Genomic DNA, 12,621 nt, shown 5'->3' with positions numbered 1-12,621 from the left:
GTCAATTGTGATTGTTTTATGTTCTGTATATCATTTGTGAATAAATTCAGCGTTCAATGGAAACATTAGTAATATCACTTTTAACATGATTCCTAATTACATGTCCACATACTCGAGTAACATGCAAATAAATAATATAAATAGGGAAGGTGTAATATAAAATAAAACAAAACGATTTCAGCGATAACTTGTTCCAAGTTTTCAATATTCTGAATTTGTGCTCTACAAGATGTGTGGCTGAAAGGAACAAAAGATTGTAACATAAGCTAATTAGAGTGCAAACAGCACTGGTACATCATGTTTTTTTTTTGGGGGGGCCAATTGTAGTTGGGTTCTAACTAATTAACGAATATAAGGGGTGGATTAGGGACCACAAATAAACTTTAACAATCATTGATCATGAAAATAATAATTATTGATGAAGTTCAGTATAGGAAAGTTTAGAAGAAAAAAAAAAGATACCAAAAGTAAAACCTAAGTCTAAAAGGCGTGTCTCATATAAAACAATACATCTCAGTTGACCCCTCCCATCTTAAACAATAACCTTTACTATATGTATATGATAGAAGATGAACATAAATTTTTTAAGGCTTAAATATATTTTTAGCCTCTTAAATTTAGAGTAAATTTATTTTTGGTCCCTCAAATTTAAAATTGTTGTTTTTAGTTATGTAATTTCAAAAAAATCTTATTTTAGTCCTTATATTCAAATTTTGTTAAGAAATTTATCAAATATTATTACATAAAATCTACTTATTGGTGTCCTTATTAGTAAAAATATCACATTATATCCGTTTGATATTGTATAACATTCTTAATTAGTCACTTTCAAATATGTTATTGGTGACTTAGGGGACTAAAACAAGATTTTTGAAAATTACAGGGACTAAAAACAACTATTTTAAATTTGAGGGACCAAAAACAAATTTGTCTTAAATTTTAGAGACTAAAAATATATTTAAGCCATTTTTTGAAATAGATAGATGCTACTTTATTGTTTTCTTTCTATAAAAAAATTATAATTGGATTAAAGAGAAGTGCTAGTTAAATCCTACTTCTCAATTAATTAGTTTATAAATAGAGAAATAGTCAAATTTTTTTATTATTAAAAATGAAAGGTTGGCCTCAGATTTATATTTAAAGAACTTCCACGATGATTAGTGTTCAAACAAAATCAAAATACAATAACTTTAGGGACAATGGAAGCAAGAGGCTACAAATTGAAAAAGAATTTGAAAAGGCTTATCCTTAGCCTGAAAGAAAACTGAATAAAAGAGAGAAAACACACCAACCAGGAGTGCACTAACGACCACACAGGCTTATTTAAGTGATACATGGATTTTTACTAGTAACTGACATTGATTTCCTTTTCTTGATGTGAGATGTGATATCAAACTAGGATAGATTTCTTTGAGTGTACTTTCCTTGTGAAATAAGAAGAGTTTTCATCTTGGAAGGAAACCTGTTGTATGTTAGCAACTTACATTATTATTACATTTTAAAATAACCTTAGATACGATTAGTTAATATATATATACTCATACATATTTAGATTAATTGTCTTCTGATTCAAAGGGAATGCTTAAACAATACAAATTTGCGAGGAACATGCTTATCACCTAAGGAAACTACCATGCAGAAAATTGTCTTGTTTAACATTGAAGTTTGAAGAGAACATGTATAAACATTCCTCCCGTAACAAAAAAACAGAAACCCATGTTCCATTATTTTTTTAGGTATAATTTATTTATTTACATTTAAAAGAAGACGATCAGGAACATGGGCATCTAAAAATAGTAGACGCAGTTAGTTTCTCCTTATTGAATATGAAATTAAAACCAGATGGCTAGCTAGTTCAGGAAACGAGTGAGGAGAAAAGTGAAGAGGTAAGGTTGACGAAATTAAGTTGAAGGGCTTGAAAGGAATGAAATGAGATAAAAATGTGACACACCATTAATTCGTGAAATTGAAAGTTGTAAGAATGGTTAAGGAAGCGCGTCATAAAATAAAGAGTACCAAGCCCACACTCTCTTTAATTTCCCCGCATCTACTTTTTTGTTTCCCTCTCCGCCAAAATTTTTCCAGCACACACAACATATTAAATATCAAAACTAAACTTTGCTCCATCTATTCTTTTTTCTACAGTTTCATCTCCTTATATTTTATGTATGCTATTTCTATTTCTGTTTATTATTACTTAACCTTTAATATTTGAAGATATATTCACATCACATTTTTAACGTTACAATATTAACAAATTTATGTTCACATAACACTCTCTTCTATGCTATCATGTTCCATGTTTATGTTTTCATCAAACACTAGACATTGAGTTAATAAATATATCAAAATCACATTATTAAAATAGTAAGAGAAGGATTTTGCACACACAAAATAATAGGGAGACAAAAATTGAATTTAGACAATGGCAAGAAAAACAAAAGTATAATTAAATACAAATTATTCTTCTTCATAAGCAAAATAAGAACTAAGAACAACATTATCTAATATACTTCTTTTAATGTATTTCCCCTAATGATTGAAATATATATATATATATATATATATATATATATATATATATATATATAAAATTACAAATGAAAGTTATAATAAAACCTACAAATCTTTAATAAATTTAAATCTATATTGAAATATATTTCAAAATATACTAAAGAATGCATTGCTCAAGCAAAAATCAACCATACTAATATATGTTGAGAAAATATCAATTTTGAAGAAAAAATAATGCATACCAATAATATAAAAAATATCATAATTTAATTATAAATGGCTATATGAAATAATTTTATAATAATTATCTTAAAATTATACTACGATATTTTTATTAATTAATTATGTTTACAACATTTTTATTATATATAATTGTATCATTATAAAAGATAATTGACTAACTTTTTTTTTTTTTTTTATCTCAAACGTCTTCACATCTTAAAGTTTAAGATTGAAGGATTATGTTTCGTCATGATAAGTGGTTGACTGGTCACTCCAAACCTATCACCACCAAATTAATCTCCAAAGTTAATCATTCCAAATTGATCATTTCTAAATTGATTAATCTTTTTTATAGGTAACCAACCAATCGAGACATAGAGACTCTCCTCAATTGACACCTCTCTTCACTTAGTCTTCCAACATTATAACATTTAAATTTCAAGGACTAATGTTTTTTAAATTGATAACCAACTAAAAAATTTATTGTAAGAAGAAACTTGATTGGTGACCAATGATATACTAAATTAAACAAATTAAAATACTGTAATTTATAAAATAATATGTGATAGTAATAATAATAATGTGATTTTTGGGATGATAACATAAAGTTGAGCATACTTGATCAAAATAAAATCCATGTGTATAAAGATATTTCTAAAGTTTAATTAAAAAGGTAACACTCTTAAATATATCGTTCTCAACTCGCACAACAATTTCACTTTTATAGACACGGTCATTCTTACCGGAACAGCAATATACACAAATTAAACAGAGTTTGGAAATTGATAAAATGTTGTGTTTTTTTAAAGTAAGTTGATCGTAAGAAATGTGTTTTGAATAATGTAGGCAAACAAAAATAGATTTGATTTTCATGTATGGCTGTGTCCTTTTTGTGTTTGACTTTTAGTCGAGGAGGGTACACTTTACTGTCTTTTTACTTCTTTTCCCTTTCCTTAGCATTTAGCAACCAAACTCAAACCCCTCTTTTTTTCCTCTAAAAGAGAAAGCTGAAATTGCTCATGGTTGGAGCTGTGGTACCCAGTCGGTTACAGATCAAACATTGCACGTTATCATATGATATCCATTATCTGTGTCTGTCGCTTTAACCTTCGCAACTCCGAACTCCATTTTCCTTGTCTCCTGAACTTGGCATAACACACTTCAATCTCTTCGCCATTGGCTCTCAGATGCTGTTTCTTTTTCTTTGTCTTGGATGATCCATCTACAAGCAAAACCTCACACTTCATTCTTAAGAGGTCAGAAACCGAAGCACATACATCTCATCATTATGTTCTTGTTACCTTCTGCAGTCATTTCAATTAAAAATATTCCTTTTACTCCAATGTTGCATGGAATAAGTCTTCAGCTTTCAGTGGAGAAAGAGATTTAGTGTATTTTTATTATAGATATTGATATTGTGTTCGATTGTTATCAAATGTGATGGGTCCTCAAACAAAAATGGAGATGTTTATTTATTGATTTTGGGATGTAATATACCTTTCTGTATGATGGTAAGTTTATGGTCAAATATCATATAATCATTTAATTAATTATTGTTATTATAGTTACATCCTCGATTCTACATACACCTCGCAACGAAAATACTCTCGCATGGTTAAAGTCTGTTCATTTTTTTAACTTGAGGGATATATTTTGCTTAGGTTGTGACTTAGTTTGTTAACTGTTGGGAAGTCTTCCTCTCATATCACTTTTTTCAATTCTCCGGATGCGGTTTATATTTGTTGGACAACTTCATTTAATGCCAATTAGTTCTAAGATAAAATCTAACATGGTATCAGAGCCTAGAGCACATTTTGCTAGTTTGCCTATTCTGGTCCACATCGCTTCCCTCAATTCTTTAGGGTTGGGAATAGGTTTTAAGATGAAATCTAATATTAACACTTCAATTAGCTGAGGATTTTCACTCATTTGTTAAATCAATTGAGCTTAACCTTTTACAATTGGCTAAGAATAGTGATAATAACCTTGTTTTGATTTGATATATTTTTGCTTTCAATATTATTTTTGGTCTCGCTAAATCATTTTTATGTAATATGCTTTTTCTATTGATATAAAAATTTGAACCCAATTCATTGAGCTATGAAGGTCAGTCAATTGTTGGTGCATTTAGCTACGCTAGATTGGCTTAGCTCATCTGATTTCTAATCCTGACTACGGCTGTACCATTTGTTTCTTTTTAGCAATGGCTTCAATGATGAAATATTGATATAGTGCTTCTCAATGAACTCATGCTATTATTGATGAAGAAGTGAAAAGTGTACAGCACTTCAGATGATCTGCATAGTAGCAATGATTTGCTCAATAAGTTATCATTGTTGTTATTTTGTTTTTAGTTAGCTCATCCTTCCAGTTAGACTACAGTAACATACTTCCCCTAAACAAAGTCTCCATGCAGGCTTCTCACATTTGAAGCCTTCTTTTCATTATGGATCACAAGTCTTGGCTCTGGGGAAAAAAAGCCACACAGAAGACAAATTTAGCGACTGACAAAGCAAATCTCAATTCAAAAGAAAATGGAGAGGTGATTTAATTTTGTCTCTCGTCAATTGTTTGTGTTTTCATCATATATATTTTGCTCTTCTCATAAATTCCATGGAATTTTTAAATTCATATATTGATTAAGATGGCTATTAATTGTCTTCTTTCCCCTTCAATGTTTTACATCTTTAAGAATACTAATTGCTAATTAGTAAAAGTGTTAATACAGAAGGTATTTTTTTGCTGAGTCCTGTGTCTTGAAATATTTTATAATTAAAAAAATGGACAAAATAATTTTTTACATACCTAGAAACCTGGAATTCTTCCCCAGAACTCTGGAATATAATGCTTGATGCTTTCTATAGCTTGATAAAAATAATTTGTATTTTGTTTTGTTTTGCCTTTCTATTTTAGGTACAGGCACCTCTGACTGATAAAGAAAAATTGGAGAAAGACTTAAAAAGATTAAATGATAAGCTTGCTTTTACACTTTCCGAATGTAATGCTAAAGACGAGCAGTTGAAGAAACAAACAAAAATTGTGGAAGAAGCAGTGGCAGGTAATATTCTTGCATTGCTGTGTTCGTGTTTGTTTATCATTTCCCTTCACTTTGCGAATTTGGACAGTGATAATCATCGATTATTTATTATTCTTGAAGTAATTTTACCAGTCTCTCATTAAATATTCCTTTGAAGGATGGGAGAAAGCGGAAGCTGAAATATTGTCTATGAAGCAACATCTCGAAGAATCTATACAGCAGCAGTTAGTTTATGAAGAAAGAGTGGCCCAATTAGATGGTGCTCTCAAGGAATGTATGCAACAGTTACGTTTTGTTAGAGAAGAACAAGAGCAAAGGATTCATGATGCTGTGATGAAGGCTTCTAAAGAATTTGTTGAAGTACGCGTAGTTTTGGAGGAGCAGCTATCAGAGACCAGTAAAGGACTTGCTAAATCTGGGGTTGAAAATTCTCGTCTCAATAAATCTATTATTGCTAAAGAAAATTTGATTGAAGATCTGAAAAGACAATTAGCTCATGCAGAGTCTGATCATAATGCATTGATGATTAGATTAGAGTCCATTGAGAAAGATAATGCTTCCCTGAAGTATGAAGCTCAAGTGCTTGAAAAGGAACTTGCTATCCGAAATGAGGAAAGAGAATTTAATCGTCGAACAGCTGATGCTTCTCATAAGCAGTATTTGCAGAGTGTAAAAAAAATTGCCAAGTTAGAATCAGAATGTCAGAGGCTGTGTCTTATGGTTCGAAAACGGTTACCAAGTCAAGCTTCCCTGGCAAAAATGAAAAATGAAGTTGAAATGTTGGAACAGGATTCATTTGAAATGAGAAGGACAAACTTGAACTCAACCAATTTAGTGGTTGAATCTTCACTTGACAGTTCTCCTGAGACTACCATTAGAAGAATCACTGCTTTGACTGAGCAACTATGTGCTGTGGAAGAAGAAAACAAGACATTGAAAGAGTCACTAACTAGGAAAACTAATGAAGTCCAGTTCTCAAGAGTAATGCTTGCTCGCACGGCTTCTAAACTGATGCGTCTTGAGTCAGAGATTGAATCTAGACATCTTGTGACCTTGGAGCAGCCTAGAAGTAATCTTGCATTGCAAGATTTATCTTTTTCATCAATGTCTGACATTGGCAGCGATGACAAAGTCAGCTGTGCTGACTCCTGGGCTTCTGCATTGATTTCAGAACTGGAGCACTTCAGAAGTGTAAAACAGAAGGAATCATTGTCATGTAAAAGTGTTGGACCTTCAGATATAAGCCTAATGGATGACTTCCTTGAAATGGAAAAATTAGCAGTGGTCTCTGTTGAAAAAGCCCCTGAAATTTTGCATGCTTCTTTAGAAGAAAATAATGAAATAAAGGGCCCCTTAGAGACTAGACCAAATGAGATTATCTCTGAAGTAATTGGTAAGGAAGTCATTACTGTGTCTGATCATCTGTCGGAGTTCTCTACATCAAATCAGGAATCATATTCCAATAGCATATTAAAGGGTGAGATTCCTGGTTGGCTTCTGGATGTAGTAAAAGTGATCTTGGAACAAAACTGTGTCACCCATAAGAACCTTGATGGCATCCGTGAGGATATTAGATTGGCTTTGAGCTATCTAAATAATGCAGATCAGTATGGGTTTGATTCAAGCAAAGTCTCTGGTCAATTTGATGCAACTAAGCCTCTTCATTTGAGTCAGCACACCTCATGGGAACCTTTGAATAATTCTTTGGTAGATCCATGTGGTGAAGTAAATCACGCTGAGATTTTATCAATGAAGGGAACTAAACAGCAATCTCAAAGAGATCTGAGCAAGTCAGTAGGTAAGCTAATTGAGCTTATTGAAGGGATTAGCATGCCTTCTGAGGATTATGACAATTCAGATTCCTTGTACAAAAGAGATGGAAATAGCCATACACATAAGAATCATGGAGGGCCAGCAGGCTACATGGTCCGTGTTTTCCAGTGGAAAACATCTGAACTAAGTAATGTCTTACAGCAATTTCTCCATGTGTGTTACGATTTAATTAATGACAAGGCTGATCATGAAAAATTTGCCACAGAACTAACTACAGCGTTAGATTGGATTATGAATCACTGCTTTTCACTTCAGGATGTATCTAGTATGAGGGATGCCATTAAAAAACAATTTGATTGGGATGAGACACTAAGTGAAAATGAAGCTGAAACAGGGATGTTTGCAGATACAAATAGGTTACATCTTCCCAGAGAACAGTTATCATGTTTGCCTTCAGTAACTAATTTAGATTGTCATGATGTTCCAAGTAAAGAGGTGCGATATGTTGATAAGGAAGAACTTGTAAATATTAAAGATAAAGTAATCAGTTCTGAATCTGAGCAAGAAGCCTTGGAAGGGAGGCTCCAATCAGCTACAAATCAACTTCAGGAATCAGAGAAAACTATTGGCAGCTTGAGATTGGAGTTACAAACCTTGAAAGAATTGAATCGAATATATGAGGATCAAATGCAAAATCATGCACTCATAAAAGAAGATCTTAACACTCAGCTTACAGAAACTGAATTAAAAGAAGCTAATCACAAGGTTTTGGCATTGGAAGTGGAGCTGGAGAACAAAAGTCAATATTGTGAAGAATTAGAGACCAGATGTGTTGAGCTTCAGCTACTGCTTGAAAGGTATCCGTAATCTAATCTTTCAATATTTGTTACTGCATGATATTATTTTCAAACATTCAGCTTTTAGTATCTTATTTGAAGATTGGCACACTCACATATCAAATTTATCTTCACAGCATGACAAAGAAGTCAGATAATGATGTTAATCAGAAAGATGAGCCACTACGAACTGTAAGCTGTTTTCTCAATTTCATTTTATTCCCATTTATAGCCTTTACTCAATGAATGGCTCATAGTCAAATCAGATTACCATCTTATATGACATTCTGGAAGATTTAATCAATTTGAAGCACTATTCATCATCTAAACACAGATTTGGTACTGAACAGTGAATAGTATATAATTCCATGTGATTAACTGGATTTTTAAACTAAATTGGGAGATCCCAGACTGGAGCATGATGAGCAAGTTACTTCATCCGTTCATTGATTGCTTTTAAGTTCTTTTGAAGCATTGAATGCCATAAATATATACTACATACAGATCTCTTAAACTAAGAAATGACATGGAAATTGGTTCACCATGATCTGTTTCCTTCCAAATAAATATAACCAAGCCCTAGGCTGTTATGACTTTAGTATGGAAGTTGGGATAGGATTTTAGATTAGTCATGTAAACAGACTAATTCATACTGGCTATTTTATACTTTTTGCGTGTTAAGTTACTTAAGTAGAAAATAGTAACAGAAAAAATGCTTGCCTTTTTACTTTTGATGTAGGAAACAAAATTATACTGCTTACAAATATTACCTATATGTTGTGACTTGGTAACATAACAAATCAAGAGCATCTAATTGAAATAGTCTGATTGATGTGTCCATCTATCATACCATTTCCAACAATCAATAGGGGTCTTCATACTTCCTGTTTCCTCTTTTTATAGAGTGAACTATACTATAGCCTGTAGCAAATATTAGATATGAACTTGTAGCGAAACACTTCATCTTTCTTTTCAGACAAATGTTGTAAAAGATGACCAAATGATATACAATTATACTGCTCCACTTGGCTTCATTGTTAGATGGGTTTACCTTAACCTACCTCCAAATTTAAAAAATCCGAGTAGAAATTTTATATGCTCTCTTTTGAGACCAAGCAATAAAAAACCCAAGCAAAGCCTTTCCTCCATAATTTTAGTTAATCGTACAAAACAAAACAAGTTATAAAGCAGTATTGTTATGGAATGGACTGAGGAAGTTTTGTCAGTTCCACTAGGAAACAATTCAGGCAGAATCCTTTAAACAGTGGATACAAATAAATGAAAATGAATTCCCGATAAAGTGTTTCATGTTTGGAGAGTATTGAACTGATCATCTGAACAATAGACAAAAAACTGAGAAAAGCAAGAGCCGTTTCTGTTGTATGAATAATGACTGCCATTTAGTATAAATTTAACAACACTGTTTTGCTGTAACTAAAATATTGACTTGATTGCTTACTTATGCAAATCTATCTGTTTTGCAATGTGTATTGTGGTTTTGATTTGAAGGTTGTTTATCAATCCTGCAGGACTGGGAGATAACTGCTGCTTCAGAAAAGTTAGCCGAGTGTCAAGAAACCATCTTTAACCTTGGAAAGCAGTTGAAGGCATTAGCTGCACCAAAGGATGCTTCCCTTTTTGACAATGCCATTGCCACCCAACATCATACAATTGCAAACACAAATGCTGTCCCCCTAAAAGACATGAAAGCGAAAAATCGATCTTCTCTATTTGATCAAATGATGGCTGATGATGATACTAAAGCAAAGGGTTGCAAAGCAAGTGAAAGAAGCTCCAGTCCCTCGAGCATTCCTGGTTTTAAACAGCCCCTGGAGAAGATTTTACTTTTGAATGGGCTTAAAGGCCAGGATGACAGTCCTAGTGTTAATTCTATGGCCATTGTACCTGCCAAGAAATCTTTTGGTCGAAATTTTTGGAGAAGGCTATTTGGGAGAAAGAAATCCAAAAAGAAAACACACTTTTCGTTGAACACATGAAATGCAATTCTAGTGTTGTTTTGGTACTTCCAGAGACTGTTGCCGATGTATCTTCTTTGCTATTTCTAATGGAGTGATATTTGTATGCTTTGCTCTTGGACTTTTATACGACTAAAAATTAACCACTGAAAATTCAAGTTATTGGATGCATGAAACATAGTTGTGATATGTACTTACCAGGTTTAGTGAGCTCATATCAATCTTGCTAGCTATGGTCTGTGGGGTATAACAAATTGGATGTTCTATATAAATCTTACTGATGAAATAATTACCAAAATCATATTTGAATGATAGTTTCCTTAATGCCAATCTGGCTTACAGAATTAAAAGTAAACTATAATTTCAATGTCTATGGGAATGTTTTGTTTTAACGTTGACAAACCTCAAACGGCCCTTCGAATCAATCGAGTTCATTTGTATCCTCTTTAAAAAAACAGTTTTTCATTTGTATTCTCTTTAAAAAAAACAATCAAGTTCTAGTCATTGTTAAACACCAAATAATTAAATAAGTATATTTATTTTTGAATGCGTAAATCAATTGGTGTAAAATTGTTATTTTAATTTAATTAAGATTATCTGGGGTGGAAAGTACATGTAGTTTTCTGCCAGTTTATTTATTTATTTATTTTGCAATGTTTGTCGTTCCTATCTTAAAACTAAGATAATTAATAGATTTCATCTTAATTATACTCTTGTTAGATTTTATTAGGTTTAGGTGCTCAAATCTAATAAGTGACCAAATCAAAATTTAAGGGGGGTGTATTGGATTAGGATTTTAAAGGACTTTTTCAGTGAAAAAAAATCTTGCGGATTTTAAAAGACTTTGCAGGATTTTCATGACTTTTAAGATTTTGCAGGATTCTACAAGATTTAAAATCAGGATTTTAATGGATTCTACAAGACTTTTAAATCAGGATTTTAATGGATTCTGTGGGATTTTGTGGAGTTTTGACATTTGATAAGATTTAAAAAAAAATTCATACATTCAAATTTAAAAAGAGTCAAAGATAAAATAATTAAAAAAAACAATAATGTCTAGATAAATAATAATAATAATTCTCCATAATATTCTATCATCTTTTTATAGCATCCACTATCAATTGTAACAATTCATCGGAATCCTCCTTGGTCTAAGCTTCATAGTTTTCTTTCTCTTTTCCTTTTTCTTTATTATTTTCATGTGAATCTCCCATTTGAATTACTAAAATAATATATGTTGAAAACCAGTTATATAAATAATTATGGATAAGAGACAAAATCAATAAAATTATATTATTATTTTTAGAAGCACACCAATTATACAAGATCGGATATATCTTGGCTATCCAAATGGATCAAATATCTCAATCATTATAAAAAAAAATGTAAAAACGAAAATATAGAAACAAAAGATAATTTTTTATATAAAAAAAATTAGTATATTCGATACTGAGAAAATATTTAGATATATAATCTTTTTATATAAATGGGAGTATTTAGATATAGAGAATATATATATATATATATATATATATATATATATTTATTTATTTATTTTAGTTATATATTATATGATAATTTTTAACGATATTTATAAATGTAAATTATTCTAACAAATATTTTAACAATATTTTATTTTTTAAAAATAAGCTAATGAAGACATAAATCCTAAATCCTAAAAAATTAGATACGGCAATGTCTTATATTAATTTTCTTTTTTTAAAATATAAAAAAATCTTAAATTCACAATATAAAAATAAAAAGAAAAATTCATAGTAAAAAAAATAAAATAATTGTTGAGTCATAAAAGGAGGGATAAGAGTAACAAATTCAAGGGAATGAGAGAGTTCGCAGTTTTTATGCTGAGAGGGTTCTTCCCCCAACTAAGATCCATTTTCATCTCATTCTACTCACAGAAACCCTAACAAATTCATCTTATATATATATATATATATATATATATATATATTTAGAGATTATGATATCAATTTCATCTTTCACCTTTTTTTTTCTTCTTGACGTATGTTATAAAAAAAATTACCACTTAAAAGTTGAAATTTCAAGCATTTTTTTTGTTATATAAAGGAACAAATTCAACTACATAGAATAAAATAAAGCAAGTCAATTAAAGAGAACGAACAGAAAAATAGAGCAAGTCAATGACACTATCATTTACATATCAGAGTTTCACAAAATAGGAGAATGGGATGAGAACAGTACTACAATATTATATATGAGCAATGAATAATAGTATAGTATTATT

General features: G+C 30.9%; 1 protein-coding gene across 3 annotated transcripts; it reads left to right on the top strand.

Moving 5' to 3' along the window:
* The first annotated feature begins 3,655 nt into the window (after nucleotides 1-3,655).
* On the top strand, nucleotides 3,656-10,573 carry LOC109800691 (filament-like plant protein 7). Of its 3 annotated transcripts, none has more exons than XM_020361520.3 (6): nucleotides 3,656-3,992; nucleotides 5,153-5,278; nucleotides 5,650-5,794; nucleotides 5,931-8,403; nucleotides 8,520-8,574; nucleotides 9,912-10,573. In XM_020361520.3, exons 2-6 carry the CDS (start codon nucleotides 5,183-5,185, stop codon nucleotides 10,377-10,379), a joined length of 3,237 nt encoding a protein of 1,078 aa, XP_020217109.1. In that variant the 5' UTR covers nucleotides 3,656-3,992; nucleotides 5,153-5,182; the 3' UTR covers nucleotides 10,380-10,573. The 3 variants fall into 3 exon arrangements, with proteins under 3 accessions (XP_020217109.1, XP_020217111.1, XP_082922504.1); XM_020361522.3 differs by having other exon boundaries at nucleotides 5,142-5,278; XM_083066378.1 differs by lacking the exon at nucleotides 3,656-3,992 and having other exon boundaries at nucleotides 5,134-5,278.
* The last annotated feature ends 2,048 nt before the right edge of the window (nucleotides 10,574-12,621 follow it).

The sequence above is a fragment of the Cajanus cajan genome, chromosome 11, assembly GCF_000230855.2.
Source record: "Cajanus cajan strain Asha chromosome 11, NIPB_CcT2T_4, whole genome shotgun sequence".
Taxonomy (NCBI): domain Eukaryota; kingdom Viridiplantae; phylum Streptophyta; class Magnoliopsida; order Fabales; family Fabaceae; genus Cajanus; species Cajanus cajan.
This window is presented reverse-complemented; position numbering and strand designations above follow the sequence as displayed.

Excerpts from the sequence above, each read along its gene's own strand:
- LOC109800691 (XM_020361520.3), top strand. The coding sequence starts at position 5,183 with ATGGATCACAAGTCTTGGCTCTGGGGAAAAAAAGCCACACAGAAGACA. Across the intron at positions 5,279-5,649 it reads ATTCAAAAGAAAATGGAGAG|GTACAGGCACCTCTGACTGA; the intron begins GTGATTTAATTT and ends TTTCTATTTTAG. Across the intron at positions 8,575-9,911 it reads AAGATGAGCCACTACGAACT|GACTGGGAGATAACTGCTGC; the intron begins GTAAGCTGTTTT and ends TCAATCCTGCAG.